This window comes from Leptinotarsa decemlineata, unplaced genomic scaffold, assembly GCF_025532065.1.
Source record: "Leptinotarsa decemlineata unplaced genomic scaffold, Ldec_3_MD MMD2_tig00000218_RagTag_RagTag, whole genome shotgun sequence".
Lineage (NCBI taxonomy): Eukaryota > Metazoa > Arthropoda > Insecta > Coleoptera > Chrysomelidae > Leptinotarsa > Leptinotarsa decemlineata.
In genome coordinates this window covers 2,550,231-2,571,437 of record NW_027412545.1, presented here as the reverse complement: position 1 = coordinate 2,571,437, position 21,207 = coordinate 2,550,231, and the positions used below count along the sequence as shown (strand labels likewise).

The 21,207-nt window shown below is 32.1% G+C and overlaps 1 protein-coding gene across 3 annotated transcripts in view; it reads left to right on the top strand.

The window, feature by feature from the left end:
- The first annotated feature begins 4,441 nt into the window (after positions 1-4,441).
- The window catches only part of dom (domino helicase), a 56,389-nt gene continuing 39,623 nt past the window's right edge, over positions 4,442-21,207 (top strand). For 2 of the 3 annotated variants that reach the window (XM_074173256.1, XM_074173257.1), the window contains exons 1-9: positions 4,442-4,682; positions 5,429-5,616; positions 11,280-13,067; positions 15,340-15,830; positions 15,886-16,072; positions 17,641-17,777; positions 17,830-18,016; positions 18,077-18,383; positions 21,014-21,205. In XM_074173256.1, the coding sequence (XP_074029357.1) occupies positions 5,440-5,616; positions 11,280-13,067; positions 15,340-15,830; positions 15,886-16,072; positions 17,641-17,777; positions 17,830-18,016; positions 18,077-18,383; positions 21,014-21,205 (3,466 nt within the window). In that variant the 5' untranslated portion in view covers positions 4,442-4,682; positions 5,429-5,439. The remainder of the gene's footprint in view (positions 4,683-5,428; positions 5,617-11,279; positions 13,068-15,339; positions 15,831-15,885; positions 16,073-17,640; positions 17,778-17,829; positions 18,017-18,076; positions 18,384-21,013; positions 21,206-21,207) is intronic. The other variant, XM_074173255.1, reaches the window with a different exon arrangement.

The window sequence follows — 21,207 nt, the reverse complement described above, 5'->3', positions numbered from 1 at the left end:
TCATACACTGCTCAACAAGTGATAACATAAATAAACTGCTCGACAGTACAACAAATTTCATTAAAAATTAAATGAGTGCTTTGTAGTAATGTAGAATATTATGAAACGCTTTGAATTTCAAATTGTTTCACGTTCTCATTCGCTCTTTGTTTGTTTGGTTCAAATTATGCAGTCGATTTGAATATAAGTTATCGAGGAGCTAAACGAACTTGCAACTTTAATCATATAGCTCAGAACTGGATAAAATGCAATATTGTTGCATATTGTATAGATTATATAAAACGTATGAAATCGAACAAAGTTCGTCAAGCGTGTCGATAAGAGATTAAATAGGTTGTAAATGTAATATTTTGTACTTTTATTTTTAAATGTACTCAAGAGGTGTATTCGTAGCAGATACAAATTATATTTTCTCGTCCAGGCCTAATCAATAAATGAATGAATAATTCAATTAATTGTTTTGTTCTTTTAGTAACACATTTTGAAAATGTCAATGTAGTTATCCAAACAAAAATGTGCCAACACTTATTTCCAACAATAATCAGATTATCAGAATATTTCATCAGTTTATTTTTTTGATATGTAGTCATTGAATTATTTTTTAAACGCAATCAAAGATTTATTGAAAAACAATGTATTGAATATTCTTGCATTAAATACTATAAAAAATAAAATAATTACTCATAGTGTCGTATACAGTCTTAAATCGATTCAGATAATAAGTGATTGTAATAGCTTTGAAAATACTCGTAATATTTAGACAATGTGTGCTACTTGCAGTAAGGAGTGTAACGAGAGCTATCGACTGGAACACTAACAACAACTGTTTTAGTGCCGTATTCGATTCGAGTTTGCTATTTCAATGATTTCCGAACCATCAAATGTGATCGCACAGTTGATTCTTGAAAAGTTTCACTTGGGTCTACTCTCAATCATCAGCTGAGTAAGAATTTTGAACCGTCCTAGGTTCGTAGAAATGCGAACCCGAACACGCTTTATGTGTTTATGCCACAGAACAAATCATTCTGTGTGTATGCAAATTCACAATATCAATATAGGTTACAGAATACTGTTTGGTTTGACAAATGGTTCTTTTACATACGAATCCTTATCACAGCGTTTTCCATTATATAGGAAAAATATGTGCCAGGTGTGTGTAAACCTTATGTTTCATTGGTTCAACGAGTGTTAGTTCCATTGGAAAACCAGGTTAATGTCGATATGATTCTAAAAACTGAGAAAACCTTATTATTCATGACCTGATTGGAAAAATCGTATACTAAATGCTTATCACAATAAAAATCCCACCCATATCGGTTAATACTTACCATTTTTGAGATTGGTGGGCACAAACATACAAAAATTCTAAAAATCATTGTTTTATGGCATTAATATATGAAACATCCAATAAAATTTTTTCTCAATATCTCCCGTACCCAAATTGGTTAGGCCCTTTTTGAGATTAACTCGCGCACAAACAGACAAAAATTTTGAAAAACATTGTTCTATTGTGTTAATAAAAGCCCAAAATAGTGTTTTCTCTCAAATATCTTTCATGTGCAGAGAGCGACCACTTTTATATATGTATATTGTACATATGGAATAACTAGTAAAATTTAATAAAATGGATTTTTGGCAATCCTGTTTCCAAAAATGTTTCCATAGAGGTCTGAAGGTCGGAGCGAAGAGTGTTCTAGAATGGATAAAGGTAAAAAATTATTTTCAGCAACTTCAATTTTGTTATTTAAAAGGTCTTTTCCAAACTCGTCGATTATTCAGTTTAGTCCAAAGCGATACTATGTATAAAAGTATCACAAGTTGTTATTTGTATTATATTGAATTAGGTTTTTAATCATTAAGTTTATTACTTACTTTATAAAAAACTAGTAATAGGCTAATTCCATTTGAAAATAATCGAACTATTATTCTTCTTCTTCTAATCATATGGGTCGTTTTCTGGCGCTCAAGTGAACTGGCGCAGTGGAAGTGCGCCCGACTAACGATTGGAAGGTTGTGAGTTCGATCCCAACCTCGACCAGATATTTTTCCCGAGAGAATTTATCTAGTTGAAGCTGGGATGATTCTGTAACGTTTCATGGCTGACGGACTGCGAATAGCCATGATGCTCTCTGGGTGGCTGGGGGAGTTACTAACATTGCATACCCAGAACACGAGGCTAATGACCAATGCAGTCGATGCAGATGACACCCAATAACAAACAAAAACCAGTATTCGAAACGTATTCGTCTCTGTGATTCAAATACCTTATTTTGACGTTGAAACGATGACGTCACAACAACTATGATTTGAAACGTATTCGTGATAATTCAAAATTAGCATGAGGTTTGTTTTGAAACGCAATTTAACGTTATGTAACGTCAGTTGTCAGTTTCTGCTTTATTTTGATCGTTATAGTTTATAAAGTGCCGAAAACTTTTTATCAAATACGTTGTTAAGATGCACGAAAATTATTACTTACACAATTCCGATTTTAATGGAGGTTAGAGAAAATTGAAAAGTGTTTTTATTATTGGATTTGACATGTGACACAAATTGAATCATTCCATTATGGCGAATCTTATCATGACATCACTACGAATCGTTTTTGAATACACGCTCGAATACGAATAAACACCAGAAAACACCTATGGTCTTTGCTTCATTATTCAGGCTTATTTGACCATGATTTGACATTGTTTGCATCGCAGAACTTATACTTATAACTATTCACTTTTGCTTGAACCTGAATCACAACTGTTTTGGACTATTGGCTATTTCCGACAAAAATCATTCTATGCTCGATGTTATTTGATCGAGCAGGACAGCGAATAACTTTCGGCGGGAATGACACAATCTGGAAAAAAATCAATGCCAACAAAATATACCTAATACCAAAGCCAAATGACAAAAAAACTAACAATAAATTCACAAACTCAAAATAAACTCAATTTATAAAAATAGTTTAAAGTAAAAATCACAGCTCAATCTAATGAGGTAAATTCACAAACGGAACCGTTTTTTTATATTATTACACATGGAATCTTATAGCGTAGTCGTTGTGAGCAAGAAAAATGAGGGTACAAAGTTATTGTTGTTGGTTTGTGGAAGAAAGATGAAGATACCAGCGAATGGGAGGAAAAAAGATGAGTGTCCAAGTAAGTTGGCGGCCATGGTTCACTGTTTCGGCTCTTTTTGTATAGTCTTTTCTTATTTTTGGATAGGCTTATTGGTTATGTTTCAAAATTAATAATGAATTTTGCCTGAATAATTATTATTCAGGCAACTGATATAGCAGATAGATCACTATCTTTGTTAGGTATAACACATTATATCAGAACATTTCTTTAGTTTTATGTATAGATAGTTTATGTAGAATAAAGACGATATTAATATCCATAATACTTTTTTTAGGGCCTAATTGTATTTTTAGATGTTTTTTAAACTCAAATACTTTTTATTATTTCAAATTAATATATTTAAAAAAAAATGTTTTCGATGGTTGTACAAGTTAAGTTATAAGTGCATTGCAACATAATGTGAACAAAAATATTGTTGTTTTATTGTGCAATTTACTATGTGTCTTGAAAAATTAAATTTACGTTTTCTCAAAATGAAGCGTCTTGGACACTCATCTTTTTTCTCCTGAACTCTTCAATTCGAATGATACTTCATTATTCAAACAATGATTCGATTATCAAAATAATTCGATTATGCCCATCACCAAAAAAAAACATTGAAAAGATTGGGTCCTTCAGAAAAAATATTGAGAAAATAATATTCGTGAAGGTGTTTCGGAATTATTGGAATATAAATGATTATAATAAAAAAGGTATTCGTTTAATGAAAAAATGTAATAGGTTGAAAGCGTTAAGTTCAAAACTGTAGTGTAAAAAATATAAGTATAGAGGTCTACTCTCTAATATTGAGAACAATCGTTCAAATATGTTAGGTCAAATAGAATAGAATGTGATATTGTTTAGCCATTTCGACAAGCATGTCACAATAAACAACATATGAGTTCAGCACCGAAAAAGAAAATATTCCTGGGAAATTTTATTGAGTACCTAATATCTCGCATTTGTGGTTCAAAATTTAACCAAACACTTTTGTATATTATCATTTTCGATTCATTAGTTGCTGGCGAGACCAACACCTTGTAGATATATTTTAGTCAAATAAATTATATAACACTCAACTGATATTATTACTGTATTTCATCGGAATATCATTAGATACAGAAAATAATTATTTCAATCAAGCAAAATAATATTGCACAGTGACAGTTAATTAATAATAATAGTAGGTATATAAATTATATATAATAAATAGATCACTCCTATTTTCTATCAATATCTGTTTCACTAGGTATTTCCCGTTCTTTCCGGCTACTCGAGTGCAACTGCGCAGTGCGCATTCGCGTCAGAACATGCGCGTTTTTCTCCTTCACATCTAGGCGTAGGGCGAAGCCTGGTTGCTGGATGCGGCTTAAATTTTGAGTCGCCATGTTGGAAAGGCAATGCGCTTGATGTGAACGCGTAAAATGTTCAAAATAACAAGTAGACTTTACAGTTTTCAAGTTACGTGGAGTACCCAATTGTACTACTATTTATAATTGAACCGTTAATTGTATTTTTGATTCCGGATGACCGAATTTTTCGTGAATAATTTGTGATTACATGATGGTAAGTTCTGGGTCGAATTCGGAGAGAACATGGCGGCTGTTCAAATTTCTTTGTTAGTGGAAATATATTGAAATTTTTATATTACGTTTTATAATTGAGATATAAATAAAAAGGCTTCAAAATCTATATCTAATATTTTTGGACATTAAAAATTTCACCTTTGATACTTTGGACTCTTGGAATAAAAGTTTCATAATTTTATATCATTTATTGAAAAATGTATTTACTTTACCATTTAAATGAAAAACGTGTTTTAGTGAATAATGCGTTCATACTAAAGTAGTTTAAAATATTTTTGGAATACATTTGAATTATTTTTCTTGTGATTTTCTGAGTTTTATTTTCTTTATTTCAACTTCAACTTTACCGCCAATTTGACTGAACCTTTCCTCAGAAGGTTTTGAGTTTTGAATTCATACGTCATGAAAGTTTAAAAGTTTTTTGGACACTGTGTTGTACATTCTGTGCTGAAAATTCCATTAATGGAAATGAATCATCATCATATGTTGTAAAAATCATTATCATTGTAAACTATGTTACATATGAGGAGTTGGAAATTGAAATTTTGATGGTGCAAAGAGATATTTGAAAATAATTTATAGATTAGAACGAATTGGCATAAGAATCTTGGTGATGGTTGTATTAAATCTGAAGTTTGAGTTAGCTTTAGCTTTATGAATTTATTTGAATGGAATAACCATTAAAATAATTATAGAGATGGTAATTTGATCGCTCATTTTTTTCAGATTTTCCAGAGATGAGTGACGAAACACCGGGGGCAGGGCAGGGTGCTCTGCCTCCGAGAGAAGGCCAAAGCCTTCGACCCTTGGTAGAGCGCCCTGCTGCGACTGGTCCCACTATGAGATTGACACAAGTTGTGGGAGGACAGTATGTCTTAACCACTCAACCTCATGGAATACCATCATTAGCACAGGTAAATAATGATATTTATTTTGTCATAAAATTTTATAATAGATAATGACAATATCATTTTTTATAAGAGCCTCACAGAAGGCACATATACACACTTAAATAACAATATGAACAAATAAATATATCAATTATTGAAAGTTAACAATGGAAAATTGAGGGGTTCTGATAAAGTATTCATCAAGAGAGTAAAAACAATGATCATTTAGGAAATACTTGAGCTTATTTTTGTAGTTCAGTAGATTGGTTTTTATTACATTCTATTTGGAAGTGTGTTGAATACTTTTATTGATCTATATTCAGCACCCCTTTCATATTGAGTTGTTCTAGGCCTAGGTGTTTGAAAATAACGCATTGGCTTCTCATTATTTCTATATCTGCATATAGCCGTTGAAAAAAGGTCCATCGTTTTTCGAAAACTTTTAGACCTATAGTAATTATCCCAACCTTGACAAAAATCATAGACAAATTTGTTGAAATAAGATTGAACACTTTCTTATTTGCACGTTATATTGATTGATTGATTGATAGCACTTTATTTCCAACAAGCATTCACCCAATTACAGGAAATGTACAAAGGTGTTGATGAAAATATATGCAAAACAGTATAATTAGTTAGAAAAAAAAGATTGCTACAACTAAAAGAAAAATAAGTAGAAATAGAAATATATCACAAGAAGCGAAAAGAAAAAGTGATCACAGTTGAAAGGTTCTAGTGAGAATACATTTTAAAATAAAACTTTGAGAACTGTGATTAATATCGCACATATCACATATTTAATGATAGTTACAAAGTATTGATACTGGTGCTTTCAAACTGTTATTTGTTCTGACAAGATCACAGTAAAATGTCGTTTGGTATCTGGGTATCTGAAATTAAGGCGTGGGGTGCGGAAGTTGATCATTTGTAAAAGAGGGGCACGCGAGATCTTATTGTTTACCAGTTTGTGAAGAAAGGAGATTGTGACAAAAAGTCGTCGTGTATTCAGAGATATTACATTAAATTGATTCAGAAGGATAGAATAGTCGGTTCCCCTCCGAGGATATATATTCCTGTGACATTGAAAGACAGCTATTTTAAAACATTTTTTTGAACACCATCAATATGATGTAAGTGGCAATTGTAAATTGGATACTATATTAATATTCTTGAATTCTCTGGTACTCCATATAATAAAGCCCAACATTCGATTCGCTGATGAAATAGCCTGGTCTATGTGGGAAGTGAAAGTGAATTTATAATCAAAAGTGATTCCAAGATCTGTCATCTCATTTACTTGAGTAACTGGAATGCTGTCAATAATATAAGAAAATTCTATTTTATTCTTTTTTCTAGAAAATGATAAAATGTAACATTTCGAAATGTTCAAACGTAAATGGTTCTTGGAACACCAGTCGAATACTAAATCGATTTCATTTTGTAAAATTAAGCAGTCTTCATAATTGTCAATTACTTTGTATAATTTGTATAACTTTACATCATCAGCGTAAAGAAGTTTTGGGCAGTTCATCATTTTCGCCAGGTCATCAATGAAAAGCAGAAATAAAAGAGGCCCCAAGTTCGAGCCTTGTGGTACCCCTGAGCTAGTTGTGTACAAAGAGGACTGAAAACCTTCATGTTCTACGTATTGCTTTCTGTCAAAGAGATAGCTTGTGAAAAGATCAATTAAACTTCCAGAAAGGCCAAACGATGATAGTCGCTGAATGAGGATGTAAAAATCAATTTGGTCAAACGCCTTTTGCATGTCCGTATAAACTACGCCAACTCATTGCTTTTGGTCTAAAGCATTTGAAACATGTGAAAGGCATGCAAGATTGATTGGTCACACATGACTTTTGTTCCACGAACCCATGTTGATTGTCCGATATTATATTTCTGATCGAGTTGTAGATAAAACCGTATAGAATTATTTCAAAAAGTTTCAAAACAGTTGCGTCCCCTTTCTTCAAGATAGGACATACTTGTGCTGTTTTCCAAATCTCTGGAAGTGAAGATGTTTTCAGTGAAAGGTTGAAGATGTGAAGCAAAGGGCTTAATGAAGGGTGGATAAAATCTTTTACTAGAAAACTCAGTATGTGATCCGGTCCAACAACTAGTTTGTTTTTCAATTTCTTAGTGGCCTTAATAATATCTATCTCATTAATATGTTCGATATTTATATCTGGAAAATTGTTTGGAAAGTTATTTGGCATACCACACAGGGAGATATCCGATATGATGTATACACTTTTAAAATAATTCGCAAAAGCGTCGACGATTCCCTGAGGTTTGGAATAAGAGTTATTGTCATCCTTCATAATGCCGGGAATTCTAGAATTGCATTTTTTACTCTTAATAAAATTCCAAAAAGTACTTGGATTTCCTTGTATATTGTTTTCACTCTCGACAATGAAGTTTTTATAAGCTTCATTAATTCGTAGCTTGACTTCAGCTCTTAGCGAAATAAATTGTTCTCGATAAAAAGATGTATTATACTTTTTTAAGTTTTTGTGGGTCCGCTCTTTCTTTAGAAATTTTTTTATAATAGTTGATGTGAACTAGTGCGGATATCTACGGGTTCGATTAGATTTCAGGGGAACAGTGACGTCGAAAATGTTCAAATTATGACATGCAGTGTTTACGTCTGTTTGTTCTAAAACACGAGAACAATCTTCATTGGCAACAAGTTGATACATCATAGGAAAATTGGCTTTTCTGAAATTATAATTTTTTGATATCTACGTGAATGATATTATATATCATTCACGTGGATTCTTGAATAGGGAAATCATAAATGAAGCAAACCTTAACTTCTGTATGAGTTACATGGCAAAATCAATTGTGGTGACGTGGCTGCAGCAGTTTTTTGTGATTTGTCTAAGGCCATTGACTGTGTGAAGCATGAAATACTGATGCTATGAAATTGGTTGGAATATGTACAAATGGTTCGAAACATACTCATTAAATCGGACACAGATAGTAAAAACTAAGGCATTTCGAATGTTGCAAACCTTTATGGTGGTTTTTCCCTTGGCGCTTTTCTTTTTTTTACTATATGTGAAAGATATATATATATATATATATATATATATATATATATATGATGACAAATGTGATTTTGTCGAAACGTTGCGAAATTCATTCCCATCGGGGATGACAATACACCACACGGAATAAACCCGAAGAATAATTTCAACATATTCCTGTCCGTGAAAAACCTTCGATTAACATTTCAAAACCTTTACGGGGAGATGAGGTCATATCGAGAAGAAGAAGAACTCAGGTACCAAAACATACAGGTACCAAACTTAGGTAATCAAGAACGGTATTTATGGAACGACAACATTGTACCTGCACAGTAAGAAGTCATCCGAGTAGGGTCAGAGGACTTCCGAACACTTAACAATAATCGCCAGATGATGACAAATGTGATTTTGTCGAAACGTTGCGAAATTCATTCCCATCGGGGATGACAATACACCACACGGAATAAACCCGAAGAATAATTTCAACATATATATATATATATATATATATATATATATATATATATATATATATATATATATATATATATATATATATATACACACACGAAAATTTGTTTGACTCAGATCTTCTTTCATTTAATATTTCAAAAACAAATAAAATAAATTTTACATTTCATTTTGAAAACGTTTCATTCAACGAAATCATTCACAATAATAATGAAATCAACTTTCTAAGTCCTCATTTTGATTATGATTTGAAATTTCATGAGTACATTTCTGGCTGTTATGCTATTAGAGTAGTCTCAAATGATTTAGGGTACTCAACACCAGTGTCATTCAGTGTTACAAATTGTATTTGTGAAACAAAAACAGGCTTTGAGGAACCTATGCAATATAAATTTATGGACTTGTGTAAATTGTATTTTAAAAAACACAAGATACTCACAGTTGTGTTTATATTCTTACTAGGAATAATGTGTCTCATCAATAAAAATGAGTCAGGATTAATTAATCAGTCATTTTTAACTCTGACAAAACAATTTGGTTTTACCTATACTTTCCTCCACTCTAATCAAGGATTCTTTAATTTATAATGCAGGTGCGGGTAAGTTGTACAATCCTACCTGGGGGCACAATTCAGAAAAGATGTTTCTATTTTTATTCTATCCTAATTGTATTTATACATTTTATTTTATTGTTTGAATGACACATTTGAGTATGATGTTATATACCTAATATTTATTTTAATGTATATAATGCATTTGTTCTTGGTCATTAGCACTGGGTTTAAGCGTGCTCATTTTTTTTTCGTCTACTTCCAGCAACTGTGAAAATTTTATCTTAATTCACTTGTTTGGCTACTTCTGAATTCAAATCAAATAAAAATAGGCTTTATTACCCGATTCTGAACATCTTATTGGAAAAGTCTAGTAAAGGAAAACGTGTATATGGGACAATAAATTAACAAATGTAAGCTATAAAATAATGCTTAGAGACAAGATCAGCGTATATGGACAGAACAATATTAAGCCCACCCGAACAGATACAAATGTATTGAGTAAATGTAAATATATAATGCTATATAAAGAACATGGATAGCCATTTCATGTTGATTTCAATAACTTGCTTACACAAAGCTACATGTCAATTACTCAATATAGCCTTGGTAGAATTCGTCCACACTATAATAGGGCCTCCCAACAAGGAATTCTTTTACTTTCTTTCTGAATTTTTTTCATTATATATTCGCCTTAAATTAATGGGAAGGTGATAAAATAACTTTTTCCTATGGAAAATAATAGAATTTTATGTAAGGACTAGAGTGGGTGTTGGAATGGAAATGAAGTAAGACTGACGTGTACTATAAGTTGAGTTGGTATTAAATTGATTTTTATATTTTGTGGATAAGAAGCACTGTTTCCATAATAAAAAGATATACTAAGGTCAGAATTTTTTGCTTCACAAATAATTGGCGGCATGAATCCCTGTAGCTAGCCTTGCATAAATATGTGATGGATCTTTTTTGTAGAGAGAATACCATATACAATTTCTCCAGAAACTCCATGACTCAATTTGTGCAAAATAAACTGATCTCGTAATAGTAGTATCTCTTTTGCAACAACTTTCACTGCATGGTATCCTGCAGTCTTTTGCATAAGTAGTCGACATGGGAATTCAAAGGGTTTCAGTCTCTCAGACTGATAGTTTTGTCGATTGAATATTTTTCGAACTCTCGCTAGTTTTGTTTATTAGGTAGCATCAATATCAAACTTGAATTCAAATTATAATTTAGAAGAACATATTTATGCACTTGATTTTTTCCTGGAAGCATCTATTGAACAAGCCAAGATATAAATTGGTGGTGAGCTGCAATTTTTGTTGAAAATTGTTTCTATAACTTGAACGAATATATTATGTCTGCATATAGAAATATTTTTTATGTATATTCAAGAAATATCTTTTGTTACTGTAAATATTTAGGTAAGATTGTCATTTTTATTAGCAGCGTAGTCAAATTTTAGACTTCATTCTGGAAATTGTTTTATTTATGATGAATCAACTTTCTGAAAAATTGAGATCCATTCAACTCAATTTTTGTCCTGAGGACTATCGAGGCATTTGTCTGAAAAAAGACAGTTTTTCGATACCTATTTTGAATATTTTTTCTAGACTCCTCATGTTTTTTTTTTCTTTCAGATTGCACCTGGATCCCTATCAGGAAATCCTGGTTTAACACAAGGAGGTGTAACACGCATTATAAGCATAAGTCCTCAAAGGGTAGGCCAGTCCTCGCCTTTGAGACCAAGTTTAGCAAATCAGTCCATAGTTAATGTTCTCACTAAGTCTAGGTCGAACCCGAATGTACGTTTACAATTGTTTCCATCTGGAGAAAGCTCAGGGTCTGCTGCTCAGCAAACTACACATTCAAGACCCCTTAAGAGGCAGCTTTCAGCTGCTGTGGAGAAGAAAGATGGTTATTCTTCTAAATTACAGCATGTTTTAAACCACAGAATTGTACGTTCTAAGCTGGTTAAAGAAAAATACAATGAACATCTTTTGGAGTCATTTTATCTGGAGGGGGGCAATAACATCTTGGATTTGTACCAGTTTGCTAAAAGACCAAAAACTCAAGCTTACATTGCATACTTGAAAGAACATGCTATTGATCCTCGGGACTATCAAGAACTTAATAGTATAGTCATTCCTCAAACTACTCCAAGTACTCCATCTGCCACGTCTGCCAGCTCTTTGCCAGGCATTTCCAACACACATACAGTCCCAACCAGTACTCCTTCCGTTTCTGTGCCAGAAAGTAATAGTAATATGTCCACTCCAAAATCAGTTTCTACCAAAAACAAATCTTCTCTTCAACCATCCCTTTCCAGTCAAGAGCTTATCGTTGAGAAAGCGAAACAAGAGGCATATGTAGTTCAACGAATAGCTGACTTGCAAAAGGAAGGTCTGTGGTCTGAGAAAAGGTTACCGAAGGTACAGGATATGCATCGGACCAAAGCACATTGGGATTTCTTATTGGAAGAAATGGTTTGGTTGGCAGCTGATTTTGCACAGGAACGGAAATGGAAGAAAGCTGCCGCAAAGAAATGCGCTAGAATGGTACAGAAGTATTTTCAAGATAAGGCACTTGCTGCTCAAAAGGCAGAGAAAGCCCACGAGCAGAACCTTCGAAGGATAGCATCTTTTTGCGCAAAAGAAATTAAAATTTTTTGGAGCAATGTAGAGAAACTTGTGGAGTACAAGCAAAATGCTATTTTAGAGGAGAAACGAAAGAAGGCTCTTGATCAACAACTGAGCTTCATAGTTGATCAAACCGAAAAGTATTCACAGTTATTAGCTGAAGGAATGAACAAAACTGCTGACCCACCAGCTAGTGCAATCTCATCTCGTTCTGTCTCTCGAGCCCAATCTGATACAGAGTTTGACCCAGACCTCCAGAGTGACGAAGACGATGAAGAGACAATAGAGCAAGAAGAAGCTGCATTGGATGATGAAGGACATAAAGAGGAAATTGAAGCTTTGCAAAAAGAATCTCAGATGGAATTGGATGATTTACTCGAAGATGAATTGCTTAAAAACTACTTATTGAATAGAGACAATATACGATTGAGTGAATCTGATGATTCAGATAATGACCAAGACCCCGGTGAAACATCAACAAAATCAGAAGTTGAACAAGAAAGAGAAAGTGGAAAAGCTGAAATCCAGGAGATAGAAGATAAAGTTCCATCTGAAGATTCAGATTCTTCAAAGGAAGACGAGGAATCGGAAGAGGAAAGCGAAGATGAAACGACAATGTCGGAATCAATTACCCAAGGTGAACATACTGAGCTTAAATTATTAGTGGAGGATTCTCATAAAGAGGGAGAAGTAACAAAGACTGAAGATAAAAATGATGACCTTATCAATGATGCTGCAGCAATAGCAGAGAGTATCCAGCCTAAAGGCAATACCTTGTCATCCACAAATGTAAGTAGAAAGCGAATAAGATAAAAAGGACAGTTTCAAATAACTTCCAGTAAGGTTCACTACATTTCAAAAAACTCTTCCAGTGAATAAATAAAATGTTTAAGGTGCTTCTAAATTTAGAAAATGTGGCACAATCATTGATAACGTATTCCAAAAACACTTTATTGTGAGATTTTCACTAAATTGTTTTACAAAAACGCAACACGTGTTTCGCCATACAATGGCTTCATCTGGCGTGTCTTTCAACTAATTCTACACATTCAATACTAAATATATATATAGTTTATGGAGTACCTGAAATCAAAGTACCTGTAAACGAAGTACCTGAATTTTAAGTAGCTGATATTTTACCTGAGTTTCTAACGAATTAAATTACCTGCACTTATGTTACATTTCCACATTTGAAAAAATATATTCAGTAACGGAGAGTTATTGAGTTCTAATTGATCATTCAGTAAATTACCCGAATTCCTGAATCTATTGATTTCTAAACATTCTAGATGATTAAGTTTCAAACTCTCCTCTTCTAAATGTAACACGTACTCATGATTGAACTCATGTCCTTCTGCTAAAAGATGGTTTGCAAATGTGGAATTGGTCTTTCTATTTACAAAACTACTCCTATGTTCTTTAATTCGTTGGAAAAATGTTCTTCCTGTTTGGCCAATATACAGTTTTGGACAAGAGCCACAAGTCAGCTTATATACTCCTGATCTATCCGACACCAAAGTTTTGTCCTTATTGTTTTTAATAAATTTACTTAGGTTATTATTCGTTCTATAAGCTACGTTTACGCCTTCTTTCTTCAAAAAACGGGCAATATTCCTGTTTGGTTCCCCCACATATGTCAATGTCTTATAACTCACGTTATCGCACTTGAATATGGGTAGACCAGATCCATAGCTTGCTTTTGTCGTTTTTTGGAAAGAATGGAGCTTACAATATCTACCTTATAACCGTTATTAATCGCGATTTGTTTGATCAAATTCAGGTCTTTCTGGAAATCCCTATCAGACAGTGGAATATTCAATAATCTGTGAAGCATACTATTGAATGCAGCAACTTTATGCTGGTACGGGTGTGTGGAGGAATTATGTATGATAATGTCCGTGTACGATGGTTTGTGGAAAATTGCAAACTCATGTTTATTGTTATTTTTCGTAATGGTTAAGTCCAGGTAATTTATTGAATTATTTACCTCCCTCTCAGTGGTGAATTTTATTGACGGGTGGAATATGCCAATTCCATCCAACATCTAGAATGTTTAGAAATCAATAGATTCAGTAATTCGGGTAATTTACTGAATGATATATACTGAATATATATATTTAGTATTGAATGTGTAGAATTAGTTGAAAGACACGCCAGATGAAGCCATTGTATGGCGAAACACGTGTTGCGTTTTTGTAAAACAATTTAGTGAAAATCTCACAATAAAGTGTTTTTGGAATACGTTAGTTATGGATTTTCATCAAGTATCGGCCGATTCCATCACAATCATTGTTGTTTTTGTCAACTTAAGTAGAACTCCAATCATCCATATAATGGTATTTTCTGCAAACTTTAAAAGTAGGATTAATATGTTGTTGCATACTCTGAATATGCATTACTCGAAACTTCATTTCACCAGAAAAAACCTGAATTAATTTTTTTTTACTAAAAATTATTTAGATAATGTACCATATCAGATAAGGATATGTTGTATGTTTTTGAGGTTTAAAAGTAATTTCTATTGTATTTATTTTTTTGTTCATATGATCAGGGTTTTGTTTTGGAGCACATGCATATTTTCAGAGTTGGCTACTCTCATTTTTTTTTTAGTGTTGGTTTTCATATTAAGTCAATGCTGATGTTTCATAAAATCTATTTTCCATGTGGTTTTGTAGTTATATAGTTAAAGTAATATCTTGAACAACTAACATGAAAATCTATAATAATTTCACAAACAGAGTAACCTATTCAAAATTAAATCCTTATCTGATATGGTCTATTGATGATCGTAATAGTTGAAGGTTAGATAGTAAGACTTTTACTGTATTCATTGTTTTTTATTCATAATTTGAAACACTTTGAAGTTAAAGTTGCAGACGAACAAATTTATTAAGAACAAGGTATATTTTTACATGATGATTCAAGTGTCTGAAGAATTGAGATCCATTCAACTCATATTCTTTAACTGAAGACTATCGAGGCATTTGTCTGAAAGTATTTTTGTTTTTAATTTCATCAAAAATTCTGTTATTTTCTTAAGTTAATAGATTTTATTTTTCAGGTTTCAACTAACATACCATTTTTACTAAAATATTCTTTGAGAGAGTATCAACATATTGGATTAGACTGGTTAGTTACAATGTATGAGAGAAAACTAAATGGCATATTAGCTGACGAAATGGGTCTAGGAAAAACAATTCAGACAATAGCCCTTTTAGCTCATTTAGCTTGTGAGAAAGAAAACTGGGGCCCACATTTGATAGTTGTGCCAACGTCGGTCATGCTGAATTGGGAAATGGAGTGTAAAAAATGGTGTCCGGCTTTCAAAATCTTGACATATTATGGAAGTCAAAAAGAACGTAAATTGAAACGTACCGGATGGACGAAACCTAACGCATTTCACATTTGTATTACGTCATATAAACTAGTAATTCAAGACCATCAGAGTTTCAGGAGGAAAAAGTGGAAGTACCTCATTCTTGACGAAGCACAAAATATAAAAAATTTCAAGTCTCAAAGGTGGCAGTTGCTCTTGAATTTTCAGACACAACAGTAAGTTTCTTCACCTTTACTCTACGAATTGTTTGTAATTGCAGTCTCGTTATAGGCGATTGTTGTTGACCGGTACACCATTACAAAATAACTTAATGGAATTATGGTCTCTCATGCATTTCTTGATGCCAAATGTTTTTCAATCGCATCGAGAATTTAAAGAGTGGTTTTCGAATCCCGTAACAGGAATGATTGAGGGAAATTCTGAATACAATGAAAGCATCATCAAGAGGTTACACAAAGTGAGTGAAGAGAGTATTATTTGGGCATCATATTGGTGGGATTAAAATAATATTTGAATTGCATGTAATCTTATTGAAATATTGAAAAAAAAAATAATAACATTTCAAATCATACTTGAAATAACAGGCCTCTACATTTTCTTCAGTTAGTGGAATGCAAAAAATCCTCAAAAAACGCCTATTATATTGAAAGGTCCATTTGCATCAAGTTGAACGGCATTTTATAATAAATTAACATTTCTGTTTTATGTAGATTCTATAGGATGATATGATTATTTGACGTTACTATCTCTTTGAAAATATTTCCTTTTTTAGATATATCATTGAATTTTTATTGCTTATAATTTTGTTTTTACTTGAAGCTAAACATGTTTTTCCGAACAAAGTAATTGTTATTATACTAAAGATACAAAATTGACCAGTGAATTACAAAAATCTCTTGTTTGTAAGTATAAAATTGTTTGATAACATTTTCATACAGTAACAAAGATGTTAATGTTCACATAAACTAGAATAAAAATTACAGCAAATAAAAGTAAAAAACACAAGATACACATGGCATAAGGACAACACAGAGTTAATCTTGAATTGAAGCAGTATTTTCATCCTGTAATTATCAGATGATGATGATGATGATAAATAAAGACGGTGCGGTTTTGATCTTCTGTCCTAAATAGAAGAATTTGATTAAAACGTGGTGATGACGACATCCCTTATAAAGAGGCCATGTAATAAAATGATGGATATAAAAAATAAATGATGTATCAATGGCTTTCCTTTGTGCTGTTGTTGTTTTATATTTATACGGAGCATTTGACTATGTGGAATCATGTGTTCTGCTGCAGTGATGCTGAAACTAATACTACAGTTTTAGGGGACTTTTCTACCAGTACAATGAATATAATCATATCTATTGAATCACTCTCAGATAGTGAAAAGTAATAAAAAAAAGGAGAATTGAAAAAATTGAATGTGGGATTCTGCTGGACTTCTTTCTGGATTTGGTTTTTTCTTAATTTTTGTTAATGATTTGACATATATTAATCATGTAGTTTTATATAATTCATTGATGATACACAACTATTGCCTGGAATAGTTTCAGCATTGAAATAAGTTGAGGAAGATATGGAAAATGGTATTCAACTAACAGTAAAATGTGCTTCTTCCAGTTTGAATTCAAAGTGCTTGTCAGTAAATTATTATTTATATTTAAGATGTTAAATTTGTCACATTCAGTTCTCAAAATCATTCTAGATAATTGAGCAATTACATTTATAAATATGAGTTGTGATTTTTTGACAGGTTTAAACTTTTTGAGAGTTACAAGCCACTATAGTTCTTGCAAATCTACTTTTTGGGGACCATCAGATTATTTCATTATGTAGTTTTGCTTTTGAAGTTGAGTATTTTTCTCAAATATGATGAAAACAATACCAATTTTGAGGGTGTAGGATCCATTCAACCAACACCCTTTAATGATATTATCGAGGCATTTGTCTGACTTTTGGTGTAACTTTATTTTAGTAACAAACTTTTTGGCGGTTGCTATGTATTTTTTTTTATTTAAGGTTCTAAGGCCATTTTTGCTGAGGAGGTTGAAATCTGAAGTAGAAAAACAGATGCCAAAAAAATATGAGCATGTGGTTGTGTGTAGATTATCTAAGAGGCAAAGGTTTTTATACGATGATTACATGTCGCGAGCAAAGTAAGTACTTATTAATTTTACGATGAATTCATTCACAAAACAATCTTTTTAGTACTCGGGAGACATTAGCCACTGGAAATTTACTTAGTGTAATAAATGTGTTGATGCAGTTGAGAAAAGTTTGCAACCATCCTAATTTGTTTGAAGTTAGACCAACAATATCTCCGTTTCAGTGTGATAACATTAGCCTACACATTCCATCTATTGTGTTTTCTGCTTTAGACTATGATCCTTCAAAGGTATTCAATATTAATCATTGTTGAAAATAATTTCTGTTTCAACTACTTTTGTTATTTCAGCATGTGGATTTAAATGCCCTGAATTTATTACTAATTATGCAAGAAATCCACTTTGGGTCTTATCAGTGCTATCGAATGAGGCAATCGAGACATTCTTGGAAAATTACTGAGTTAGACCAGAGCGCAAAACCTCCACCACCCTGTCCACCTTGCAAATTAGCAATGCGCGTCCTACCTGAGAAATCCGTAGAAGTCAAAGTTGAGAAGAAAGAGTTGGTGACAATTAGTCAACCTCCCCCTTTACAGTTGAAAACGTTGACACCACATAATGTGATGCAACTAGTAAACCAACAAGGCATCTTGAAAAGTAAGTGAAGCATATCTCTCAAACCATTGTTTTCTATAATAAAAAATTTGATTTAGTGGAATGTTTTGTAAAAGCAATTCATGGTTATGTACAAATATGTTACAAATTCAGACTTCCATTCTCTAAAAAAAAAGGTGTTGACAGATCTGAAATTTAGGTAAAAACAAATAAAATATATACAATATGTACTGGACCAAATATATACAAAAATGAAAATAAAATATTCAAGATAAATAATGAAAAATGCAAAAATGTACAACGAAAACAAGAAAAGTCTTCATACCACGTTTCGATTGTTTGTATCCACAATCATATGTCAACAATCATTCACATAGAAAAACTTGATATACATCATCTATTTTCATGCCTAGAAAGTTCTCAACATTCTCTGAGATACGTAGTTGTGAAATGTGAGTTTGGTGAAACAGAAATCCACAGTTGAAACATATTGAATATTTCAAATAAAGTTTGAATACATTTTTAGCATATCATGCCTTTTATTTTATAGACGAGTTTTAAAATTTTGAAACTTATTCTTAATGTATATTATATTATATGTATAGTACAAGTTTATCCTACCTGAACTATTAACACTTTGTGACTAGTTTGATATATTCGTGTGATGTCAATATGCTTTATTACATCATATGAATTCTGAATTAATAAATCCTATTCAATTCACTATTATATACTTTATTGTACCAACATTGTGTGACCAGTCGATTGTATTATTCAATTATGTAGATTTGATAATCAGTAATCGGAAAAAATTCAGAATTCTTGTCCGAGATTTATTGCGCCATCATATTTCCTATAAGTTCACAGATACAAATTGGTATAAGCATCATACCTCTAATTTTTATCTCAAGATTATTCTCTACAGAAAAAACAATGTGGAAGTGGCGTTCAGACCACATGCCAGGTTATCTCATTTCCTTTTCAATGCCAAAGATAAGGTGGACAATTTGGAGAAATCTGGAGTTTATAAGCTTAAGTGTCCGGAGTGTAATAATAGTGTTTATGTGGGACAATGTGGCCGAAATTTCCAAAAACTGTATGCTGAACATAAAGGTCCTTCAGACTAGGAAAAAATGATTCAACGTTTTCAAACCATTCCTTGGCATGCAACCACAAGTTTCCGAATCTGAACAATACGGAGATTTTGCACTATGCAAGAAAGGGTTACAAACTCAATTATTCAGAATCCTTGGAAATTCACAAGCATTAACATTGCGGGTGCAACTTGTTAAATGATCAAATTGATTTAATTTACTCACCGGTTTTTAAATTGGCACATTCGCATTGTAAACTGTAAATTCAGTTACTCAATCAAGCCATGTACCTCTATTAGCACCTACAGGGGTGGTATATAAGGGCTAATGTAATGAACCATTGTTAGTTTATTGTATAAGTTTGAAAATGTCCGTATAGGACGAAACTGCAGTAACGTTAGTTACAAATAAAAGTGGCAAAAAACATAGAAAGTTTCATTTCTCTTTTTTTCTTTTTTCGAATTTATGGAAACGAGACAAATCTGGAAATATCCAAGAATTATAGACCAATTTCAAAACTATCTGAATTTTTAAAGAAGTGTATTCAAATCTATGTTGAACTGTATGAAGAAAAATTGGAAATATTAAACAAAATATTACGATAATTCGTCCATAACATATAAACAACACAATTTGCTTGATAATTCTCAAACATTTTCAAAATCACACATAAATAATAATAATATTTATTGATTTCTTAAGGACATCCTAAATATACATACATTATTTTAAAAATATATAAATAAATGACATGAACAACAAAAATGATGATATGATAGGAGAAAAAAAATAAAAACCATTTTACAATGATTCCAGAATGGTTTCAACATGAGGATATACATAATAAATATATTACCAAACAGAAAAAAGAAAATCAAGTATGATGTTTTATATAGTCACGAGTTTTTTTTTTAATTGGAAAACATTTATTGATTCTTTCAACGAAAGTGGAAGTTTATTATACTCATTCAAACCTTTATAAAATAAAGACTACATCGTACTAGTCAAATTAGTTCGAGGAAGGTGGAATGCCATTATTCCATCCTCCAATATGTGACTGCTTCTTTTAACTTGTGTTGGTTAACCTTATTTCTTAATATTTGTGTTTAAACCATCCTAATATAACATTTCCGAATGGTGAATGCATTTATCAGTTATTTTTTTATTTTTCACTCCTGCATATATATTATGAGTCCTTTTGTTGAATGAATATCTTCTATATGTCTACTAAGAAATAACTCGAGACGATCAGAAACTTCAACCAGAAATTCTTCATAATTACATTATCATGTAATTAAGTAGAAATTTTCAACTGATGTTATGAATCAAATATTGATGAAGTGTTTACGCTAAGGAAGTGTGTTCAAGATAACGATAACACGTTTTGATCTATTCAGTATCTTTTATAAGATGAATACATTTATATTTTTATGATGATTCACAAGTCTGAAGAATTGAGATCCATTCAACTCACATTCTATATCTGAGGACTATCGAGGCATTTGTCTGAAATTTGAAAAGTCTTTTTCATTTCGATTATTTTAATTAGAATTGCATTCAACGAAAAATCTTTTTCAGCTATTCCAGTTGTAAACATCTCACAAGGGACTACCGGTCAAATAGGAGCGCCTGTTAATGTCACATCACTTCTCAAACCTGCTGACAAAATATCTGCTGGTTTCGCTCAGTTGGTGCAAACTTCCACCGGAAAACATTTACTGTTGAGAACAAATCCGAACATAACCGCAAATATCCCAGTGACATCTGCAGGT